Source organism: Clytia hemisphaerica, unplaced genomic scaffold, assembly GCF_902728285.1.
Source record: "Clytia hemisphaerica strain Z4C2 unplaced genomic scaffold, Clytia hemisphaerica genome assembly, whole genome shotgun sequence".
NCBI classification, from domain to species: Eukaryota; Metazoa; Cnidaria; class Hydrozoa; order Leptothecata; family Clytiidae; genus Clytia; species Clytia hemisphaerica.
This window is the reverse complement of record NW_027104018.1, coordinates 218,162-240,423: the sequence shown is the minus strand read 5'-3', so window position 1 is coordinate 240,423 and position 22,262 is coordinate 218,162. Positions and strand designations below refer to the sequence as shown.

The 22,262-nt window shown below is 35.6% G+C and overlaps 1 protein-coding gene across 1 annotated transcript in view; it reads right to left on the bottom strand.

Moving 5' to 3' along the window:
* Positions 1 to 22,262, bottom strand: part of LOC136811383 (FYVE and coiled-coil domain-containing protein 1-like) — a 63,005-nt gene that overhangs the window by 2,568 nt on the left and 38,175 nt on the right. The window contains exons 16-20 of the mRNA XM_067067984.1: positions 4,209 to 4,282; positions 3,144 to 3,252; positions 2,358 to 2,735; positions 1,128 to 1,187; positions 398 to 507 (exon numbers count right to left, since the gene is read on the bottom strand). Coding sequence (XP_066924085.1) covers positions 398 to 507; positions 1,128 to 1,187; positions 2,358 to 2,735; positions 3,144 to 3,252; positions 4,209 to 4,282 — 731 coding nt within the window. The remainder of the gene's footprint in view (positions 1 to 397; positions 508 to 1,127; positions 1,188 to 2,357; positions 2,736 to 3,143; positions 3,253 to 4,208; positions 4,283 to 22,262) is intronic.

Below are 22,262 nucleotides of genomic sequence, written 5' to 3'. Positions count from 1 at the left end.
AGTTGCGCATCCGCTTGATTCTTCCTCTTGCCTTAGAAAGGTTGAAGATTTGACTTAAGCCTGCGGGCTATACCTCATTGGAGTTTCGAAATGGTACATGAAAGGATTGGCTTGTTTAAGAGAAATCTAATATTTGATATGACTTTATCGGGACTTTACTTAAGAAAATTGTTGAGGGAACTGACTTTCACTTTCTTCGCGGAAAACTACCAAAACTGAAACCCACGAATTATAAATATGGCAATTTTCCATGACAAAAATTGAAAAATCCCCAGGAAAATGAAAGAGATGTGTCCAAAATATGGTAACATCGCGAAAATTAAATACGGTGAAAATTATTTTTGACGGCGAAAATAAGTTCCCACTAAAATTAGTTCCCTTTAAGCATATTTTTTACCTTGAGTATGCATTGCTGAAGCAGAGATAATACAATCCAGGATGGTCGATGGTCATTTTACCATGAATTACACTTTTGTGTGACATGTAACGTGAAAAAGGTACCAAAGTCTGCAAAGAAATAAATAAAAACGAAAATTCGTACAAAGTGTTGAAAAATATAACAGAAAGCTGGCTCTATCCTTGAAAGACATCATTTTTAAATCATACTCGATATTGTAAATACAATAAACTCTCTCTAATTCGGACCTCTATAATTCGATTCTTTCTCTTCTGGAGAGTGGTATAAATTACTCTCCGAAGTTCGATTCTTTCCATAATTCGAAAAAAATTGTTGTTGGTCCCTTAAAGATCGAATTAGAGAGAGTCAACGGTATAGTTAGGGAGGGCATGATAAACGTTTGAAATAAACTCAAGTAGTACTGTTTGCTCTGGAGTGTAAAATACAGATTTCTGGTTATGTAAAATTTATTATAGGTTTTCATTATTGTATCCAGCATCAGTAAGATTCTAGCGATTTTATTGGTTAAAAGACATAATGTGGAGGTAGGAAATAAACCGTAGATCTGCCCTCCTCGCGTTCAATTGAGAATAAAAGAAGATATTGCATATTGACGAATGCGCTTTCGAATGTTTTGCTCTAAAGAATCGCCACCAATACGGTTTTTACTGACCCTCTATATCCCGTCTCCCACCTCGATAGGACCGTGTAACTAATAGTATCTTTATACCTCTAAACTTTCGTTGCCCACTTCCTCAGTCTTTTTAAAAGCGATCCCAAATCCTACATCCTAAAAAAAGCAAAGTAAATATAAGAGTAACATTAACTATTCTGCACCAGAGTGTGTCTCACGTTTGTCGTTTCGTAGTTCAGTCTATGCGCTTGATAAAAAAAATCCCGTATGGATACCTCTGCGATGAAGTATGATTTATAAAAAACAACACTTCTCTCGTTCTCTCCCCTCTCTCACCCGCACTCCATCGCAGAGATTAGTTTGAAGAATCTCAAATCAAAAAAGACAATGACATTTCTACGGCGATGAATTTTGGAATTAGTCTGTGTACAGACTAAATATTGACACGACTGACTTGAATCAATTTAGTTAAGCCTCTATATTCCTTATAGCAAGAACGCTACCGTCGTTTTGTATAAGATCTCTTTGCCACTGTCTAGCGGAAAAAAGACCGGAACTACAGGGTAGTTGAAAATAAGCTCGGTAAGTTAGGCAGTTTCGTGAGTAAACACAAGATTTTCCTTACCTTTAGAAACCAACCCTTTTCAATCACATACCGGTTATCGCAGGGAAAATGGCGAAAAGATTCCGGAAAAGTGCCACGAATCTTAGTGCGGAAATGGGAATCTTATACAAAACGATGCTATCATTCTGTTAATTCATCTTTGGTAAAAAAGAGAAGCAATCAACCTTTTACAACACTGTCGAACGTGCTAACCGCACTGACTCAACTTCAGTATCTTTGAAATCATTCGTAGGCCCAATTGTAAACTTAATGGCTTAAGAAAAATTATAGCATTTTGGGTTTTAGCCTCGTTTAGGCTAAAAACTCGTCCCCAGGCCCCAAAAATCAACAATTTTGAAAAAATGAAAAAAACACCCCCAGGGATTTGCCCAAGGATCAAGTGTGCAAAATTTCAACCAAATCGGACCATTTTTGAAGTCTCCAGCCTGCCCCAAAGTTTTGGTGACAGACACACAGACAGACACACACAGACATTCTCAGATTCTAGCTCAACTGAAGTTGAGAACCTCGAAAGCTTTAGGAATTTTGTGTTAGAGATTCCACGGTACATAAGCTAAATAATGTACACTTGTCAATAAAGTAAATTCGCACTAATTTGAACTTCCGACCACCACGGGTGACTTTTCACTCACCCACAAATAACAGTTCCGTCAACGCTAACTCGAACTCAGTTTCCAATACTAAAGGCGAAGATACCATACCTTTGGTGCAGAAGTAAATTCCCATGACAACTCATAGAATCTACCGGCAACAACCAACGGTACAAAACAACGTTTGCCAGCATAAACAGTCAACTCAATTTTCTCTCGATCATCAAGTTCCGGAGTTGATTCAACAGCGGAAGCATCCTCATTTTCTGCATCATTTTCGAGTTCTGTATTGACTGGGATAGATGTTTCACCCGGTGTTGGGATTATAGTCTCTTTAATTTCGTCTGTTGTCTCATCTATAGTTATTTGTTCTGTGGGTCCAAAAGAGCCGGACTTTGTGATGGAAGAAGAGTCCAAGACTTCAAAGTTTCCAGGATTTGAATCAATGTCACTTTGGTCATTTTGGTCAAAACTTTCGTAATGTGAATGCTATAACGATGAAAATGTTATCATTAAATGTTTTCTTAATAAAATTTTATTTAGATTTTTGCGAAAAGAATACGAAATCTATTGTCATGTAATGTCGAAAAATTTCCGAAAATTATGGAAAGTCTCTAACCTTTTACCATACATATACATAGCCTAAAGAGTCACTGATATCTTATATAAAACACTTGAATCGTCCCTAACGAGATCAAAATAATCCACCATGGTTAAAAGTAAAACAGTTTGGTGCCGTCAATTTGAACAATCCATACCGCTTGAGAAAGACAAAGTAGCTCTATCTAGTGTTTTATATAAGATATCAGTGAATCTATGGGCAATCTGTATGTATGGCAAAAGGCTAAAGGCTAAAAACCATAGAGCTCGAGGGAAAGAACTTGGTCGAAAACTTACTACACTAATAGTGTCCGAAAGTGAATTATCTTCATCCACCGCTGCCGTACCACCACCATTTTTTTCATTGTATGTAGTGGAGCATGCTCGACATGCACGAATCTTTTTCCTGAAAGTCAACAATAAACAAGGTCAGGCGGAGAGGATATTTATAACTTTTTTATGCTTTGTATGAAAATTTTACAAAAAATAAAAGATATCATACAGTTGTATATCGGAGGTGTCTTAGAAAGGAAATTATTCTATCATATTCAAAAATTCTGGCGTATAGCCTTGAGTATTTATAAAAAAGCAGCTAGAAATTGTGCACAATCCTTTCTACTTGCGAACCAATCACGTACGGCTACTTCTAACGAAAGACGTTACGGAACCTAAAGATCGGCCTCCTTGCTATGTATAGAAAATATGAGTACACTTTTTTATAAGAACAATTTTATAAGAACAACGAGGCTCAAAAGTGCCAAAAAATAAGAACAATTTAAGAACAGTGGAGAGGCTGAAGTTAGAGAGTTATAGCAAAAAGAATCACTGGTTTCTAAAATCCTCTAAATAGTAAAGTAAATAGCCAAAACTTGATTTTTACCTTAGAAAAAATAAGAACAAAATAAGAAAAATTCAAGGCTTAAAGTGCCAAAAAAATAAGAACAGCTGAGCCTCAGCAAAAATTTACTGGTTCTTATAAATAAAAAAGAAGTGTAGCCACTAGTGGTCAGAAGAGATCTGGGATGAAGATTCTAAATTCATATACCTGCTACGAGCTGTTTTTAACCAATGACCCCTTACCATGTATAAAAAATATGAGTAGTCACTAGTGGTCAGAAGAGATCTGGGATGAAGATTCTAAATTCATATACCTGCTATGAGCTGTTTTTAACCAATGACCCCTTACCATGTATAAAAAATATGAGCAGTCACTAGTGGTCAGAAGAGATCTGGGATGAAGATTATAAATTCGTGTACCTGCTATGAGCTGTTTTTAACCAATGACCCCTTACCTGTATAAAAAATATGAGTAGTCACTAGTGGTCAGAAGAGATCTGGGATGAAGATTATAAATTCATATACCTGCTATGAGCTGTTTTTAACCAATGATTTGAACAATTGTTGCAAAAGATATTGCCACATAACCGACAATGATGCTATAAAAAGAAGGAAAGAATGTATCATTTTATGCGGAGCAGACAGAATTTTGAGCAACAGTTAGACCTTGTCTCAGCACAGTCCGTATAAAAAACCCCGGTCTTGAAGCCTTTTGTTTCTTTCCATTGTTTCTTACTTGAGCTTGTGTTGAGAAATTAAAACTAATTTTTTTTTGCTCACTTTTTGAACATGTGAGTACGCCCATACTAAAAACAGTGATCCATATGTAAACAACCAATTCAACGAGGAGTGCTTGGTAACGTAATCAAAAGCTGAGCAAATCGATTTTCATCTTTTGATATTAACAAAGGAATTGGCTTACAGAAAGTTAAAATAATAGGCTTGTTCTAGACCAGAGTTTTTTATACGGACTATGGTTTCAGCGTTCCATTAAAAATAAATGGATGTTGTACGGTGATCCAGCATTACCTTTCAACATAAATAACTCAATAATTAAACTTGTCATTGAATTTTTCCTTGACTCTGAAAGGTTTAGTGGTGCCTTATTTTAGTTTGATTATCTCCTTACATAGCTCTAATATAGATATTTTTTTCCTTTTAAGGTCGCTACCCACTCAGCATTTTATGGTCTTCGAACACGGCGCGCGGCTTAATTATTGCATAAATTACATAAATCAAGCCTTCAAAGGCTGTCGCCTTGAGCGCAACAAGAGTTGAAACTTTTCAACTTTTTTCGCTAGGCTTTGCGGCTTCCCTATTGTTCTTTTTTAAACAGCCAATCAGAAGAGACATTTAACTCTCTTGTACCATTTGCAAAAAGATATCAACAATAGAAAAAAGAAAAAATGTGCAGCATATCTCCTCTTTATTTCGGATCAGTGGAATGGGAAAAGCGTTCTGCGACCAAAGCGCCCGAGCTGTGCGCCTTGTTCGACGACCATAAAATGCTGAGTGGGTAGCGACCTTAAAAGGAAAAAAATATCTATATTAGAGCTATGTAAGGAGATAATCAAACTAAAATAAGGCACCACTAAACCTTTAGAGATGGTTTTTTCCTTTAAGTTTTTCTTTTCTTTTATAGCTTAGTACCTTTGGCGATATCACTTAGTGCCTTGCGGGGGGAGGAGCTATCTATTTTTCTGTGTTCGTTTTGTAAGTAGTATATGTTCGTAAGTGTAATTTCTCAAGTTATATAGAAAAAAAAGGATGTTTAATTGTAATATGATTTTATTTGTTGGTAATAATTCAGAATAATTTAAAGTTTCCAAAGATTGTTGGAAGCTGGCGCCCCATGATCGAGCGCTTTAAGGCCGCTACCCACTAAGCATTTTATGGTCGGCGAACAAAGCGCACGGTTTAATTATTGCATAAATTACATAAATCAAGCCTTCAAAGGCTGTCACTTTGAGCGCAACAAGAGTTGGAACTTTTCAACTTTTTTCGCTGAGCTGTGCAGCTTCCCTATTGTTCTTTTTTAATTAGCCAATCAAAAGAGACATTTAACTCTCTTTTTTAATTAGCCAATCAAAAGAGACATTTAACTCTCTTGTACCATTTGCAAAAAAAATATCAACAATAGAAAAAAGAAAAAATCCCCTTTATTTTGGATCAGTGGAATGGGAAAAGCGTTCAGCGACCAAAGCGCCCGAGTAGTGCGCCTTGTTCGCCGACCATAAAATGCTGAGTGGGTAGCGGCCTTTAATGCGAGGAGACATCTTAATTCCATAAAGAGATTGACGTTCTTTTGATGTCTGGTTGTAAAGTGATTTTTTCCACTTCCAAAATTGGTTTAACTTAATGAGCAAAAAGGTGGTTTACCACTTAAAATAGCGACAAATAAAATAACTTTCAGTATCTCTCTATCAGAAAAATAACAAAGAATGTCAAACATAATCATACACGCTTTTTTATAAGAATATCAAAAACTTTTGAAGCTTTCAGATGTTCTTAGCTTTCAGATGTTCTTAACATGTTCTTAACATGTTCTTATTTTCAGCATTTTGTGAGTATTTTGACCATTTTCCTAAGAAAACAGGTGTTTTAGAGCCAACAGAGCCTTAAAATGTTCTTAACTTGCTCGTAAGATTTTGGCCACCGAAGTCTTATGTTCTTAAATAGTTTGTTCTCATAAAAAAACGTGTATGATTATAATTGGTCGCTGCTTAAATGTCTGGTTTGAAAATGAATAATTCCTCTTCCTTCCAAAAACTTGGTTAGCTTAGGGTGGTCGATGCATACCTTATTTAATTGAATTCTAAAATTAACAACTTACCTAAAATTATCAGAGGTTTTGAAAATACGGAGGAGATCAAATAGGAAAGAGTGTTTTACAGTAATCTAGGTAGAGGGGGGTAGAACTAAAAGCAATGTCAAAAATGAATCCACGTAAATTCATAAACAGCCTTTAAGGGTAAGTTTCTGGGGATTTCAAAGTCCTAAAGTGTATTATTAGGGTCGAAAGACGGTTCAACGAAGGTATCCAATTTTGAGATCAAAATATTTGTCCACACACATAATAATCTTTTTCAAATCGACCCCCGGGTCAATAATGGAAATTTATTACAAGGAAGTCAACCCTCTCCGTGTTGATAAGTTTGAGCATTCCTTTGAAACTACCAATAGAAATGCAATAAAAAGGCGCATGTCTTAGTAAACGTGTACTGTCAAGATAATATTGTGAATTTATTTAGTTAGTGAAAAATATGAATTTTCCGTTAAGTTGTTTTCTCATTTTCACTTTGATAAATTTTGCGAGAACACATTATTATGGACGTTTGGGTAAGTGAGACAATTTTTCACATTCCGTAATCCTCTAACGTTTTTAAAATCAATTTTTTAACACAGATTAGGTATGTTTTGAAGTGGAAATTTTTCAAATTAGGAGCTACAATCATGGACAAAATATATTGAGATTTCAGTGTATTTTAACGTTTTTCAGAATTTAAAGTTCGGGCGAGAATTGCTATTTAAGCACTTCTACTTTCTTTCATTGAATATTTCGTTTCGAGTCTTAAGTCTCACGTTAAAACTCAGAGTTAAAACTCCGAGCTAGAACTCCGAGCTAAAACTCCGAGCTAAAACTCCGAGCTGAAACTCCGAGCTAAAACTCCGAGCTGAAACTCCGAGCTGAAACTCCGAGAGCTGAAAACTGAGCTGAAACTCCGAGCTGAAACTCGAGCTGAGCTGAAACTCCGAAAACTCGAAACTCCGAAACTCGAAAACTCTGAAACTCCGAGCTGCTGAAACTCCGAAAGAGCTGAAACTCCGAGAAACTCCGAGCTGAAACTCCGAGCTGAAACTCCGAGCTGAAAACTCCGAGCTGAAACTCCGAGCTAAACTCCGAGCTGAGCTAAAACTCCGAGCTGAAACTCCGAGCTGAAACTCCGAGCTGAAACTCCGAGCTGAAACTCCGAGCTGAAACTCCGAGCTGAAACTCCGAGCTGAAACTCCGAGCTGAAACTCCGAGTTGAAACTCCGAGCTGAAACTCCGAGCTAAAACTCCGAGCTAAAACTGTAGTGTAGCGCTTAAAAATCATTTGTGGTGTTTAAAATTTCGCTGGGAAATTCCCTTTGTCACAAGATCCAAACCTCGAATTTAAGGTAGCGGCAATAAATATAGTGTTCAAGGAGACGCAACCGCATTGTTTGCGCCGACGGGACAGTAAATTTTGGAACATCGAGTGTGTAAATGCTTATATATTGTGATTTACCAAAAAACAATGATGCTGAAGAAAACTTTTTTGCTTTATCCTTTTTTACTTTAGAGTGTAGCATACCTTATTAAAGAAAGAAACTCGAAATAGTGAATATGCCGAAATGCCTTTAAAGTTCGCAAAAATTCCTTCCCGCCAAATTCAATTTTTCCCAAATCTTCCATGAAACCACATCTATCATCTATCAGCTAAAATTCTAAGAAAACGGGTCTCGTCAAACGGGAAAATTCTAAGAATTTGAACCAAAATAAACAATGTCAAATTGTACAGATATTGGCAAAGTGGCAAATTCACCAAAATTTCTTCGGGCCAGAATTTCTCTCCCTTAGGTACACACATCTTTTCGATCTTTTATATGTTTTAGAACCTGAATGTTCGAAATCGATCAACACAAAACGACCGACATGTAAAGCCCTTCGTTTAAAAGATATTCATGAAGCTCGATCGTGGTACAAAGTGACCACTACTGAGACGACAACACCTTTATTATTCACCCTCAAAAACGTTATCCCATGGCTTGAGCAAACAATCCAGTCTATTGGATTCTATTACAGCGTTGATGAATTTGAATCGAGATATTTTACTCTACTCAAAACCTTTCTCGCTGTCAAGAACACAAATATTAAGCCTCGAATAACAGAGATATTCAAGTCCTATCCATTCGTATCGGAGAAAGAATATATTGCATTGTATCAAGCATGGAACAATGTGATTAAGGTGAGATATAATTTGTGTGTTCAAAGTGACTGAGCTTAATAGCTCCCTTTCCACTTAGACTTGGTTTATATTTTTAGTGACAAGGAAAACAGGTATCATCTTAAAGGTTTCTACAGAAGAAACTTATAAACTTAAAAGAAATTCAAACAAATTCTTCAAACAAATTCAAGCTACGCATGAGTACTCTCGGGTACCTAATAGCCGGGGGGGGTAGGGGGTTGGAATAAGCAGGGGAGTTGGAAAAAATCTCAAAATTTAATAAGCAGGGGGAATAAAAATGTCCTGGGTGAAAAAAGTTCGATAAGGAGGCTAATACAGCAGAATTAGGGCAAAAGAGGGAACATTCAAAAAAAAATTCCCAAAAATCAATAAGCGGCAGGGGGTTGGAATAAGAATGTCATGGGTGGAAAATTTTCGAAGAATTAATTAGCGCCTCCTCCCCGGCTATTAGGTACTCGAGAGAAACAATTTCTTGCAACCGCAGTAGGAGGTGATCTGAAGGCTTCTCTTTCAATAGCAGTCTGCCAACGCTGCACGCATCCCCTCTGTCATGTTTTAATATTGGGAATACGCAACGTGTATTAAATTCCCACAGGGAAAGGTTAGAGATTCTACTCTAGCCCTTCGGGTTTTAAACTCAATGATTCATATAAATTACTTAACATTATGATTAATGCCAAATGTATAAATCTCAAATGGGAAATATATTTGGCATGCGGTTTATGAGATTTGTTTTCAAATGTCAAATATATTTGAGCACGAGGGTTATGAGATTGAAAAAGATGTTTCACTTTCGTTTTCAAATGCCAAATATATTTGGCACGCGGCTTATGCGATTGAAAAAGATGTTTTCAAATGACAAATATATTTGGCATTAGGCTTATTATGGGGAACAAAAACGGCCAACTTTCAAATAGCATATATCTTTGACATTCAGCTCTACAATCACACTTTCAAGTTGTCAAATATCGATTTTATATCCGGTATATTTGACATTGGGCATGGCGGCTAAAAAGTGATGATGATAAATATACTACCATTAGGTTGGTCAAAATATTTTTTATTTTCTCCCGCCAAAAACAAGTGCATCGCCTCGAAAATCTTCGTCAATTTTTTTAACCATTTTTTCCCCCGAGGGCACGTAAAGGGTTAAAAACTTGATTAACTTGACTAGTACGTTTTACATGAGATCTTAAAATTTCATTAAATTTGAATTAAAAATTCAAATGGCTGAAGGTTAAAGGTTTTCTTTTTACATAAGTTTTCCCGTTTCATATCAGACACATATTTCATATCCGGACAGTGTCTACCTATTGTTATATTACGCTGATTTAAGCAAAAAATGTTTTCCTTTTCCTCTTTCTGACCAGTCTTGCTCCACATCCGTGTCAATCCAATGTGGAAAAGCTTTTGAATTAAAATTAATGAGTAAGCAAACGATATCATCCTTATTTAAAAACAAAACCTTAAATATAATCATTGGATTTCTAAACCTTTTAAAGAAAATTAAAACAGGTTACTCCAAATCGAGGCTAACTCTCGGGCGGGAATTTAATACACGACTAGCACCCCCTATATCAAATTATATCGGAGGGGATGCGTGCAGCCTACTGTCTACCAAAAGGAAGCAGAAGTTACAACTCATTCTGGTTAGATCGATCCCATAGACTTTTCTATAATTGCTGAGCGTTTATCAGAGAGGCATCTAGTACGTTATTGGTATAAAGCAGCCAGCAATTAAAGCCTTTGAAAATTATAATATTTTGTATAAATCAAAATGTATGCACACCTACACGCTTCTTTTTTTAATAAGAATAACTGCTATAAGAATATCAGAGTGAGATTTCAGAGTTAGAACAATAGGCCTATTGTTTAGAACAATAGAAAAATAAGAATAATGCTTACCCTCAGCCAAAGTACACTTTTCTTATTTTACTTTATCTTACATCCGTATCAAATTGAAATTTTTTAAGGAACTCAAAGTACCTCAATATTTTTCAAATCCGACACAATTTCCCGATTTCACCGATCACATCACAAATGGATATTGGAAAACCGATGAAGCATTTACACAAAGACGTTTGGCGGGAATTTGTCCTTTGTATATTCAAAAAATCACAAATAAGGGTAGGTAATAATTCTTTTGAACGAATTTTTCACACCCAGGACATTCTTATTCCAACCCCCCCCCCGCTTATTAATTTTTGGGAAAATGTTTTTGAAAGTTCCCTTTTTTGTCTTAATTCTGCTGTATTAGCCTCCTTTTCAAACATTTTCCACCCAGGACATTTTTATTCCAACCCCCCCCGCTTATTCCAACCCCCCCGGCTATTAGGTACCCGAGAGTAAGGGGTAGGAAAATAGCTGATTTTCGAAAGCCAAGATAAACGAAAATGATTGGTATCATCAGAAAGAGCATGAAAGCCTGAGCAAAAAAATGTATTACAACAATTCTCTGGCTAAAACAACAAAGAAATACAGCCGCTTGAAGTTCAAAAACATACCGACGTCAGTACGATCAAGACAAGATTTGACGTCAAATCACAGTAGAGCTGACAGTTAGTTGGTCTTAAAGCGGCTGTATTTCTCAGGCTTGGCCCCCTACTACAACTTTTCAAAAAAAAAAGAGCATGTGAGCTTTTATAATAGCATCGCATAACACCGTAAGAGGGTTGTATCCGCGGTTACCAGGGTGGAATGACCACCCTGGTAGGCTTAAACCTGTACATATTCTTCCAGTTATTTCTAAGAAAAACTGGTAATTGTGGGTGAAAATTACGTCAAACAGTATCAGGAAAGCTTGTTTCTTTTCAAATGCTATTTATCGCAAAGTGGGAAAGCTTAGCTTACTTGGTCACAACATATGTCTATACAGCCAAAAACGAAAATTATCACAGTTAATCATAATCTGGATGGCAGATCTCTACAAAACCGCAGATAGTATAGGAGCATGAATCGGTTAGTGGATGCCAGCAGCCTAAGTTAATCCATGATTTGGCTTATGTTCAACTTATTTTCCTAATTTAAACAACAGGTCGAAAAGGAATGAACATTCAAAAATTGATGAAAGTACTTTCAAAAGAGGTTGTAAACTCACCAAAGAAAATCAAAGTTGGATATACCAGAGCAATAACATTTAAACAGGTTAGAATAAAATTGACCGAATGGACTCAAATTAAATTTTTGATATTATAGACTCGTTGGAGTTTGGAATTCCTATAAATTCCTTTTAAGATATAATCGACTTTGTTATTTTTTACATACAGTGAAATCCTCATAATTTATATGAAATTTTATGACTTTTAAAATCTAATATCTTAATTATCAACCTATATTTAATCATCCTGGGAAAAGAATATCTATTGATTGAACATAGAAATTTAATCTTATTTCAATCATTGTAAGCCCAGTTAAGATGATGAGTTTTAAGGATTTTAATTTATAAAAAAATGTCCACGCTTTTTTTGGACACTCTGTAAATACTGGACTTAAATGACTCTCCGAATTCTCTACCAGGCTTTAGACGAGGAACGATTATTCGTTCAGTACATTGAAGATATGGATGACGTCATCAATGTACCAGACCTCTCCGATCGAAACGCATCTGACAATCGTGTTTTGAGTTCATTTAAATCACCCATTGCATTGTTTATACTGAATGATGATGGGATATTGACTGTTTTTGCCATACAAACTGACTCAAAGCCAGGTTAGTTATTTTGCTATGAGTTTTCCATAGGGGGGGTCTTTGATTTTCCAGATTTTCCAAGTCAAGGCCATTGAAGGTTTTCGGTGGGTTCTCCCCTCATAATTTGACATCAATAGTTATTTTCAGCTCCTTTTTCAATTTCAGTTTCCAGGAGGTTATATCCCAGATTCAGTGGAGATAATTTATGATTCAATATTTACAGGGTTTGTGAAAAAAGTTCTTCAATATCTGTATAGTTTTTCTTGGAATAGCCCAGTACCCCTCGTACACTTTACCGATTACGCCTCCCCCCCCCGAGGGAGGCGTAATCGGTAAAGAAAGAAAAGAAAGAAAGAAAATTTGAAATTATAACAGAAATTTACTAAAGCAAGTTCGGTCTTGATTTTGATGTGTTAAAAGGTTTATAAATTATAATATATTGATTTTTCAAATAGAAAGTTAGAAAAAAACTGGCAAAAACAGTTTGAAAAAATTTGCAAAGCGTACGTACATTTCCTTGATTGACCCCCTACCCCCACGTACGTTTTCGTACGCTTTTCGAAGGACCCCCTCTCCCCTCAGAGCGTACGTACTTTTTGAATGGTCCCTATAGAAACATGACTAATTTTATAAGGGTAAAAGACTTAATATCAGTTGAATTCAATGAAATTGTCTGATTGATTCGGTCAGATAGAGCGTTATAAGTTGCGCAACAAGGAAATAAAGCCATTTAAATAATGAAATACTTTCGCTAATTCGAACTTATATTTTTCGAATCTTTCTATAATTCGACCTACTCACACACCGTCAAGTGGGACACTCGTAAAATGTTTTCTATAATTCGAATCTTTCTGAAATTTGAAAAAATTTGAACCACTGTTCAACGTAGAAAAGAAAAAATTAAGTGTACTGTCAGATAGAATACAATCGACTCAACAGCAAACATGAATAACTGAAAAATATCCATGATTCTTCTAACTTTGAACTTTTTTAGAGTCAAAAGTTGTAACACCATCAACAGCAGACAGAAACAAATGGATGCTAGCTAAAGAATGGGTGGAATCTATAGCTTTCCAACATTGCAGTTCAAAGATTCATTTTGGGGGAGTCCATTTGACTTCTTCGGTTTATTGTTTAACGTTCAGACGTCACTTAAGCAAGCAGCATCCGTTATACGATTTCTTTCTGTACCATTGTGAAGGTACTATACCACACATTACCACTGTGTTTCCGACAGTTTTATCACAAGGAAGTGTACTCGACTTTACAACTAATATAGGATCGAGAGAGTCTGGAAAACTTACTTTGAAGATGTACAAAGAGAGAAATTATGAAAAAATGACATTTGAAAGTTTCGTCAAGGTACAAATCTTTTGTTTCTCGTTACGACTTTTACTTAATAGTACAAAAAACAGCTTTTGAAATGTTACTTGTAAATTTATTTCCAGTCCCTTCAAAAGCAAGTGTTTATACACGCTCTTTTTTTCCATAAGAACAAGTAAATTTTTTATGCAACTCAGATGTTCTTATTTTCTTAGCACAAAGGACTTCAAATTGTTCTTATCATGTTCTTATCTATAGAATGAAATTTTCAAATTTTTACCCAATTTGAACTACTTTGACCTAAGAATTTCTTGAAATTGAGTAATTCCAGGCTTAGCATTATTCTTAAATTGTTCTTATTTTTTGCCGATTTTGAGCCTTATTGTTCTTATAAAATTGATCTTATAAAAGAAGAAGAGTGTAGGTGTATACCCGAGGCCCGGAAAACCCGTGTTAAAAAACCCGAGTTAACTTTTTGTGACGTCATAATTTAACGGTAACTCTTATGGTGCGCCTTAATTTTTCGAGTTAAAGTTAACTCTATTTTCCAAAGGTCACGTTAAACTGTCGAGTTAGTTAACTCGGATTTTTAAGGTGTACCTAAAAATTTCGAAGTATAATGTAAATTTATTTTCGAGTTATCTTGAAGCACAACCAAGTTGCCCATAATATTATAAAACGTGCTTCCTTTCCTTTCTAAATTCGTTTTCTATCATTATTGTTCAGGATAAAGGTATGGATGACAACCATACCATACAAAATTTTAGTAATCATCTCGGACTTCGATGAGTAAAGAGCTCTAAAGATTTTTTGGCGCTCACACCATCTTGAACATTCAACATGTCGATTACAACAAGAAATCAACAAAACCAACAAGAAAAAGAATTTATGAAAGAAAACTTTAACAAAATAAATGAAAAACTTGACAAATTAACACTAGATGAACTCAACATCCAAAAAGATATAACCGAACTAAAAAATGTAATCATAAAAAACTTGGTCGAGTCAAACAAAAAATTGCAAAAAACTGTTGAAAATCTAAAAAATAAAGTGAACAAGCTAGAACAACGTGAGAAGGAACAAACAATAAACATAGAAAAGCAAAATCAATATGGAAGGCGAAATAATGTGGAAGTCAGTGGCATATGCAATGATGTAAGAGATGAAGAACTGGAAGATAAAGTAATTAAGATTTTGGAAAAGATTGATGTGAAAGTAACGAAGAACGATATAGAGGCATGCCACAGACTTCCACCAACAAGAAACAACAAAACAAAAAGAACAATTGTCAGGTTTGTGAACAGAAAAAACTCAGAAAAATGTTTAAAAAACAAAAAGAAACTTGGAAATGTCAACTTTAATGAACTTGAACTACCGGACTTGCCAATCTACATCAGTGAAAATCTCAACGACCACTTTAGAGAACTTTCTTGGATGTGTCGTTCGTTAAAAAGAGAAAACCTTATCTTTTCCTACAAGTTTCAAAATGAATCCTTGGTTGTCACAGCCAAGGAAAACAGCAATGCCAAAATCAAAGTTTCGCATAAGGACCATCTACTAAAATATTACAACAATTTCTTCAACCCAGATAATAACATTGAAACTACTGAGTAGCTTATTTCATATTTTTTGCATGTCTTCGGGTCTTCGAACAATTTTCTTACTTCTCCGCCATATTAGTTTACAATTTTTTCATTTTTTTCATAACAAATCAGTTGCTAAGCACTTTTGTCCAATACGATTTTTCAAGATGGTGTGCTAGCTATGGTCTGTACACTAGTGTTGTTTTTCTCATTCAAAGACAGTGGTGCTTTTTCAAATTCCGTGGTTTTTTGCTTTCCTGTCAGAGGTTTGTTCTTTTTTCTTCTTTAAAAATCTAGATTATTTTATTTTATACCTATTGTGTCAGTTTTGTTTGTATAAGTTTCTTCCATCCCTTTTATTCTCTGCCTGACCTGTGCTGTGTGTCCCGAGTGTGTCTGTTTTTTAGAATCTATGCCTGAAATATTCCCTTGCTCAGTTTGTACTAAGAATGTCAGTGAAAAATGTAACTCAATCCAATGTGATATTTGTGACCATTGGATCCACCAAAGAAAATGCTCTGGTCTCACGTTAAAACAATTTGAAGTCCTTTCCCTTTCTGGGACCTGGTTTTGTCCGAATTGCATCAATTACTCCCTTCCTTTTCCTGTTGAATTAAACATTAATAATTCTAATGGTGATGCTCCTGGTGACATGAGTGATAAACTTCGATCCTTAATATCTGATCTCAACAAGGTCGTCACTAGCCTTAGTGACGAAATTGATGATGAGCTTGAATTTCAGTTTCAAGCTCATAGCTGTAGTTATGTTGACTGCGATGAATTCAAATCGCTTGCAGCCAACACTCCATCTAAATTCTCTGCCTTTCACCTGAACATTGCTTCACTTTCAAAACATTTTGACGACCTTGAAGATTTGCTTGCCCTCCTCAATTCTAAATTTAGTGTCATAGGGATTTCAGAAACCAAAAGCCTTGTTGACACCGAAACAGAAAGTCCTCTCGAAAAAAAAGAGGACTTTGCTATACCAGGTTACGAAAAGTTTTTTACACCAACTGAATCTTCTAAAGGTGGAGTAGCCTTATATATTTCACACTCTTTCTCTTACAAACCTAGGACAGACCTAGACCAAGTTTGCTATTCTTCATGTAGTCTTGAATCATGCTTTGCTGAAATTATCCTACCAAACAGTACCAATATCATTGTTGGTACTATATATCGCCATCCAAAAATGGTTGGCTTCAATCAAGATTTTCTAAAACCTCTGCTTAGTAAAATTTCTTCTGAGAAAAAGCAACTCCTCCTTCTTGGAGACTTCAATCTTAATCTTTTAAAATGCGAGGATGATTCAGAAATAATGTCCTTCATGGATATCCTCGATTCTAATCTTATACTTCCACAGATCCTTTTACCAACAAGAATAACAGAGGACTCAAGGACTCTCATTGATAATATTATTTCTAGCCCATCTGATAATGGAACTGTATCTGGCAACATATGCTTTTCCATATCAGATCATCTCCCCCAGTTTTGTCTCTTTCCATCATTTGAAGGTAAGTTTCCCGGTGAAGATAATACTTTTTTTCAGCAAGACTGGTCTCGTTTCAACCGAGAAGAATTTATTCTGGATTTTCTTGAAGTTGATTGGGACACCCTTTTTTTGAGATTTGGTCATAATCCAGACTCCTGTTTCAATATTTTTAATGACAGAATGAAAGTACTTGTAGAGAGACATCTACCCACAGTCAAACTTACCAAACGTCAAGTTAGATCAAAAACAAAACCATGGATAACGCCAGGAATTTTGAAGTCAATAAAAAAACGTGACCACTACCAAACAAAAACACGCTAAGGCTAAAACTAAGGAGTCCAAAGATCGACTCTATGAATTATATCGTAGGTATCGAAATATGATAGTCACTTTGACTAGACGTAGTAAAAAAAACCACTACACATCAGATATTTTGATTTCCATTCTAAAAACTCTAGAAAAGTCTGGTCTGGTGTTCGCGATATAATCTCAACAAGGGCTAACTCAGAATCACCCATTTCAATCATCACAGGTGACTCTTTGACATCAGATCCTGAGAAAGTAGCCAATTCCTTCAATGATTTCTTCACTACTATAGCTGATTCTATTCGTGAAAAAATGCCGCCTTCTTACAATCACTTCAGCAGTTTCATGAAAGATCCAAATCTGCATTCCATCCTCTTAGCACCAACCACTAATCAAGAAATTGCGAAGGTGATTGGCTCTTTCTCATTAAATAAAGCAAGTGGTCCTCATAGTATTCCTATAAAAATCCTTAAACTTTTAAGACTTGATATTTCTGTGCCAATATCGGCGCTGATAAACTACTCCTTTCTCAGTGGTATTTTTCCCTCTACTCTCAAAATATCCAAAGTTGTGCCTGTCTTCAAACACAAAGGTTCTCCCCTTGAAGTCTCTAATTATAGGCCAATTTCACTCTTATCTAACATTGAAAAAATTTTTGAGAAAGTGATGTACTCACGTCTTTCTGATTTTCTTGAAAACCATAATCAAATCTACTCTCGACAATTTGGTTTTCGTAAGGCTCACTCTACTGAGCATACACTCATTAATATTGTCGAACGTATCCGAAACTATCTTGACAATGGTGGGTTTGCCTGTGGTGTATTTGTCGATCTACAAAAGGCTTTCGACACAGTTGATCACGAAATCTTACTTGAAAAACTTGATCACTACGGAGTCAGAGGCATTGTTAATGACTGGTTCCGATCTTACCTCACTAACCGCTCCCAGTATGTTTCTCTTTCAGGCTCAAATTCCCTTTTAAAATCTATTAATCATGGAGTTCCTCAGGGTTCAGTCTTGGGTCCTCTGCTGTTCTTGTTGTATATAAACGATCTTCACCGCTGTATAAGAACCTCTGAAACATATCATTTTGCTGATGATACTCATTTACTAAATTTTTCAAAAACTGTATGGAGTCTTTGTGGGAGGGTTAATGCTGATCTCAGAGTTTTAGTCAGCTGGCTTAATGCCAACAAAATTTCTTTGAATGCTAGCAAAACTGAGTTTGTTATTTTTCGTTCCCCTTGGAGACAGATGGACTGTATTCCAAGAATTAAGCTTTGCGGGAAAATTCTATCACCAAGTAAGAGTGTGAAGTATTTGGGTGTTCACCTTGACAATCATCTAAACTGGAAGGTTCATACTTCTTTCGTTGCTGCTACATTGAGAAGGGCAAATGGGGCAATATCCAAACTTCGTCACTATGTTCCAATTCACATCCTTCTAAACATTTATCATGCAATTTTTGCTTCTCATGTTCGCTATGCTAGTCAACTCTGGGGACTGTGTGACAATACTGTCACACATAGAATTCTTACTCTTCAAAACACTGCACTAAGACTCATGACCTTTAGTGAACCAAGAACTTCTGCCACTCCCCTGTTTGCTGAACTTAAATTACTCAAAATCTTTGATCAGGTGAAAGTAATGAATATCTTATTTATTCAAAAATACCTCCAGGGTAATCTTCCATCTGATGTCCTATCAACACTTAATTTTGATGAAATTGATCACAAAACTGGCACCAGGGGCAAAGCTATTAAACTACTAAAACTTTCAACGGTCAAAACCACAAATTTTGGACTTAACTCTTTCTCTCGTCTTTCGTCAAAACAATGGAATGAGTTACTAATAAATCATCCTGACACTGATTTTCACAACCTTGATACTGATGAACTAAAATCTTTAGCTACAAAATTCTATTTAGACAAATACAAAGCTGAAAACGAATAATCTTTGTGTGTGTGTGTGTGTGTGTGTGTGTGTGTGTGTGTGTGTGTGTGCGTAATTGTGTGTGCATGAGCTTAGTGTGTTTTCCCAGGGTGGGAGGGGGTGGGTCGTGTAACAGGAAGAACTTTATAGATAAAACTACTCAAAGAAATTTTCATAAAATAAAAGTAAAAATATTTCTTATATTCATTATTTTGTGTCACTATTAATATTATGATAATCGTTTATTCATTTGTTCTTTAGTTCTGTAATAATTTTTCAGTTTCTTCTAGGTTCCCCATTGTATTAGAGAAATCTATTTTTTTTTTTGTAAGGGGTTATCCTGCTGTGTTGCAGCGAAAATATATTCAATTCAATTCAATTCAACCGGATCAAATATTATCCATTTCGTGACGACGTTCAACTTATTATGAAAGAATACGAAAGATTTGCCAACGAATATGTCAGTTCTGTTTACAACAATCGAAAATATTCAAAGGAATATATTGGAAATGATAAAGAACTGCAATCGTGGGTGAATGAACTATCAATCGATGGAAAACATGCTGATGGTGTTTCTGGAAAGGTTTGTTAATTACACCACCGTGCAATAAATCATAGGTTATAGACCATTTCGAACTTATCAGGGAGAGAAAGAAATTTTTAATTGTAATGTCTTTTAACGAGCGTTGCACTCCTTCGCATCTTTCCGACGGACGTACTTGCTCTATTGTCTTAAATCCGCCTGTGTAAAGTGCATAATATTTGGGAATTCCCTGTAAAATCTTCAACACAATGATTTTTAAGCGCTCTAATCAACTTTGGAAATGAGAGTTAACTCTGAGTTTTAATACGAGACTTAACACTTAGGACCATAAGATTTCAGGATTCAAAAGGTCAAAATTGCTCTAATAGGTCTAGGGATATAGCCTAGAAGCCACTGGAGAGCCAAAATCAAAATAAAGCGGAAGTGCTGAAATCGCAGTTCTCGCCCGAACTTTAAATTCTGAAAAAGGGTAAAATACCCAAAATTATCAACGTGTATTCGCCAAACGGCAATTACATAGTCTACACAATAGACAGTTCCAGGCTTTTAGGCCTTACTCTTGGTCTATAGGCACTGTTATAATAGGCGGCCACTAATAACCCATATCGGAATTGCTTATTAATAGGTTTAAACATAATAGACAACTTTCACAAAAGATGTTTATATCAATAGAGATTTCAAATAAAAGAATGTTTAAAGGGACATTACAGTAGTAAAATGTAAACATTGCGCTAACCACGTGTCATTAAAAAGAACAATTAAAATCACGTGTCCAAAACAAACTTGTAAAACAATTGAACAATCAAAATTAGCCATATTTGGTTTGATTTTTTATTTTGACATGTGACATTTGTTTTGATTTTGTATCCGCTGCATACAGTTTGTTTACAAATTTCGCAAGTACTGTTATGTCCCTTTAAAACACAGCTGAATGGTTTTGGTTTCGAAACTCTCTATTGTTTCATTAAAACCTCAGCGCGCATGCGATTTATCCGGAGAATTTCAATATTTAAAACAAGAGCAGTGCTCATATTCCGATTTCAAACATTGAGTTTTTTGTGGAATAAATCGCATCCAATAATTGCGGGGATCGGTACTTAAATCTCAGACATTATGGTGTTTAGTAACGTAGTGATAACTCCCCCCTCAAAACAAAATTAAAAATCCTTTTACTTTTGTACCATGGTCATGGCGTTCTAAATCTTTTTTAGAACGCCATGACCATGGGCTATTAAAATACCAAAAAGGTGGCATCAAGGCAAAAATGTGAGTAATTTTTTAGTACAATTTGCAAATTTTATCATTTTTTGAATCTTTCTTTTATTGAAGAAAATTTCCCATGTTCAATAATTTTACATTCAGTCAAATCTCTTTAAGTTTGCTCAATTTTTAAAGAAGCATTGTTTTAAAGTATCCATTTGTACAAGAAAAATCAACAGTTTTGAGAAAATGGTCCCAAGAAGGCAAAACTAGTCCTGAGAGTTTCAAAATGTTCCCAAAATTTTGGTAAATGGGTACCAAAATACCAATTCTCAAAAATGAGGTGGTGGTATTCTCGAAAGCCCTTTCAGTAGACATTTATGTAAAAGATTTTAGTACCGACACCCCTGATCCAAAACACGTTAAAACACGGCAAAAATGGTCTCGAAATGGTAAAAACACGAGCAATTTAAGAAAATTTTTAGGCTTGGAACCTAAAAAGTTAGGAGAATATCCCAAGGCTTCAAAAATTTTGGATGCTGTTATAGAAAAACAACGTGTATTTCCCATTTAATCTTTACACTTTCCAACCATAGATGATCGGTTTTCCATCTCGCTTCAAACGAACAAAACAACTGGCAACTTTTATCAAACGATTTTTATGGTACAATATCTTACACGTTGTTGTCAACTATGCTGAACCCAATTTTCTCCCTTTACACCCAACCAAATTATATGAACGAACAAACGGCCAACAATTTCCTTTCCTTGAAAGCATTGGCGATTATAATGAGTTAAGTGGGGTAAGTAAATTTTCCACCATTTTATTTCTTTGATAGAACGTAGAAAACTTGTGAACCATCTAACTGCCGCATCGCGGTCCCTCGGTAAATTGTCAAGACAAGCAATATTAAACCTCTATGGCGTTTTACCATGAATTATTTTTGAAATGATATGAAATTGGTCCTAAAATAGTACTTTCAGCTTCTCAGACCTAAGAATTTTTCTGAGTTGCCAAAAAATGGTGTGCGACGTCAATTAACCACCAAATTTGACCCTCAGTCTTGATTCAGGCCTCAATGGGCTTTTTCAGAAAAAAAAAATTACCCCCACTGTTGAGGATATTGATTTTGCAAAGTATCGAACCCCCTGGATATCCTACTTTATTAGATTTATTAGATATCGACTCTTAAAAATATGCTCAACCCCCTGGATATCCTCTCTTATAAAGATGCTTACCCCTGGATATCGTATTTTTTACTTGAAAAGACACTTTACACCATGGATATCCACTCCCTTGTAGATATTGTAGATATCCACTTTTTAACAAAAATCGTTAACCTCCTGGATTCCGATATCCTCAACAGGGGGGCACGGACTATTTTTGGAAAAGCCCAGTCCAAGTACCTAGGGATCATTGGTTAAAGAAAATTGAAAAATTGAACTTTAAACAATCAGCTTTTGGAGGATAACATAACATAATAATGAATCTCCTCTCTTCTCTCTGCAAAAAAGAAATAATT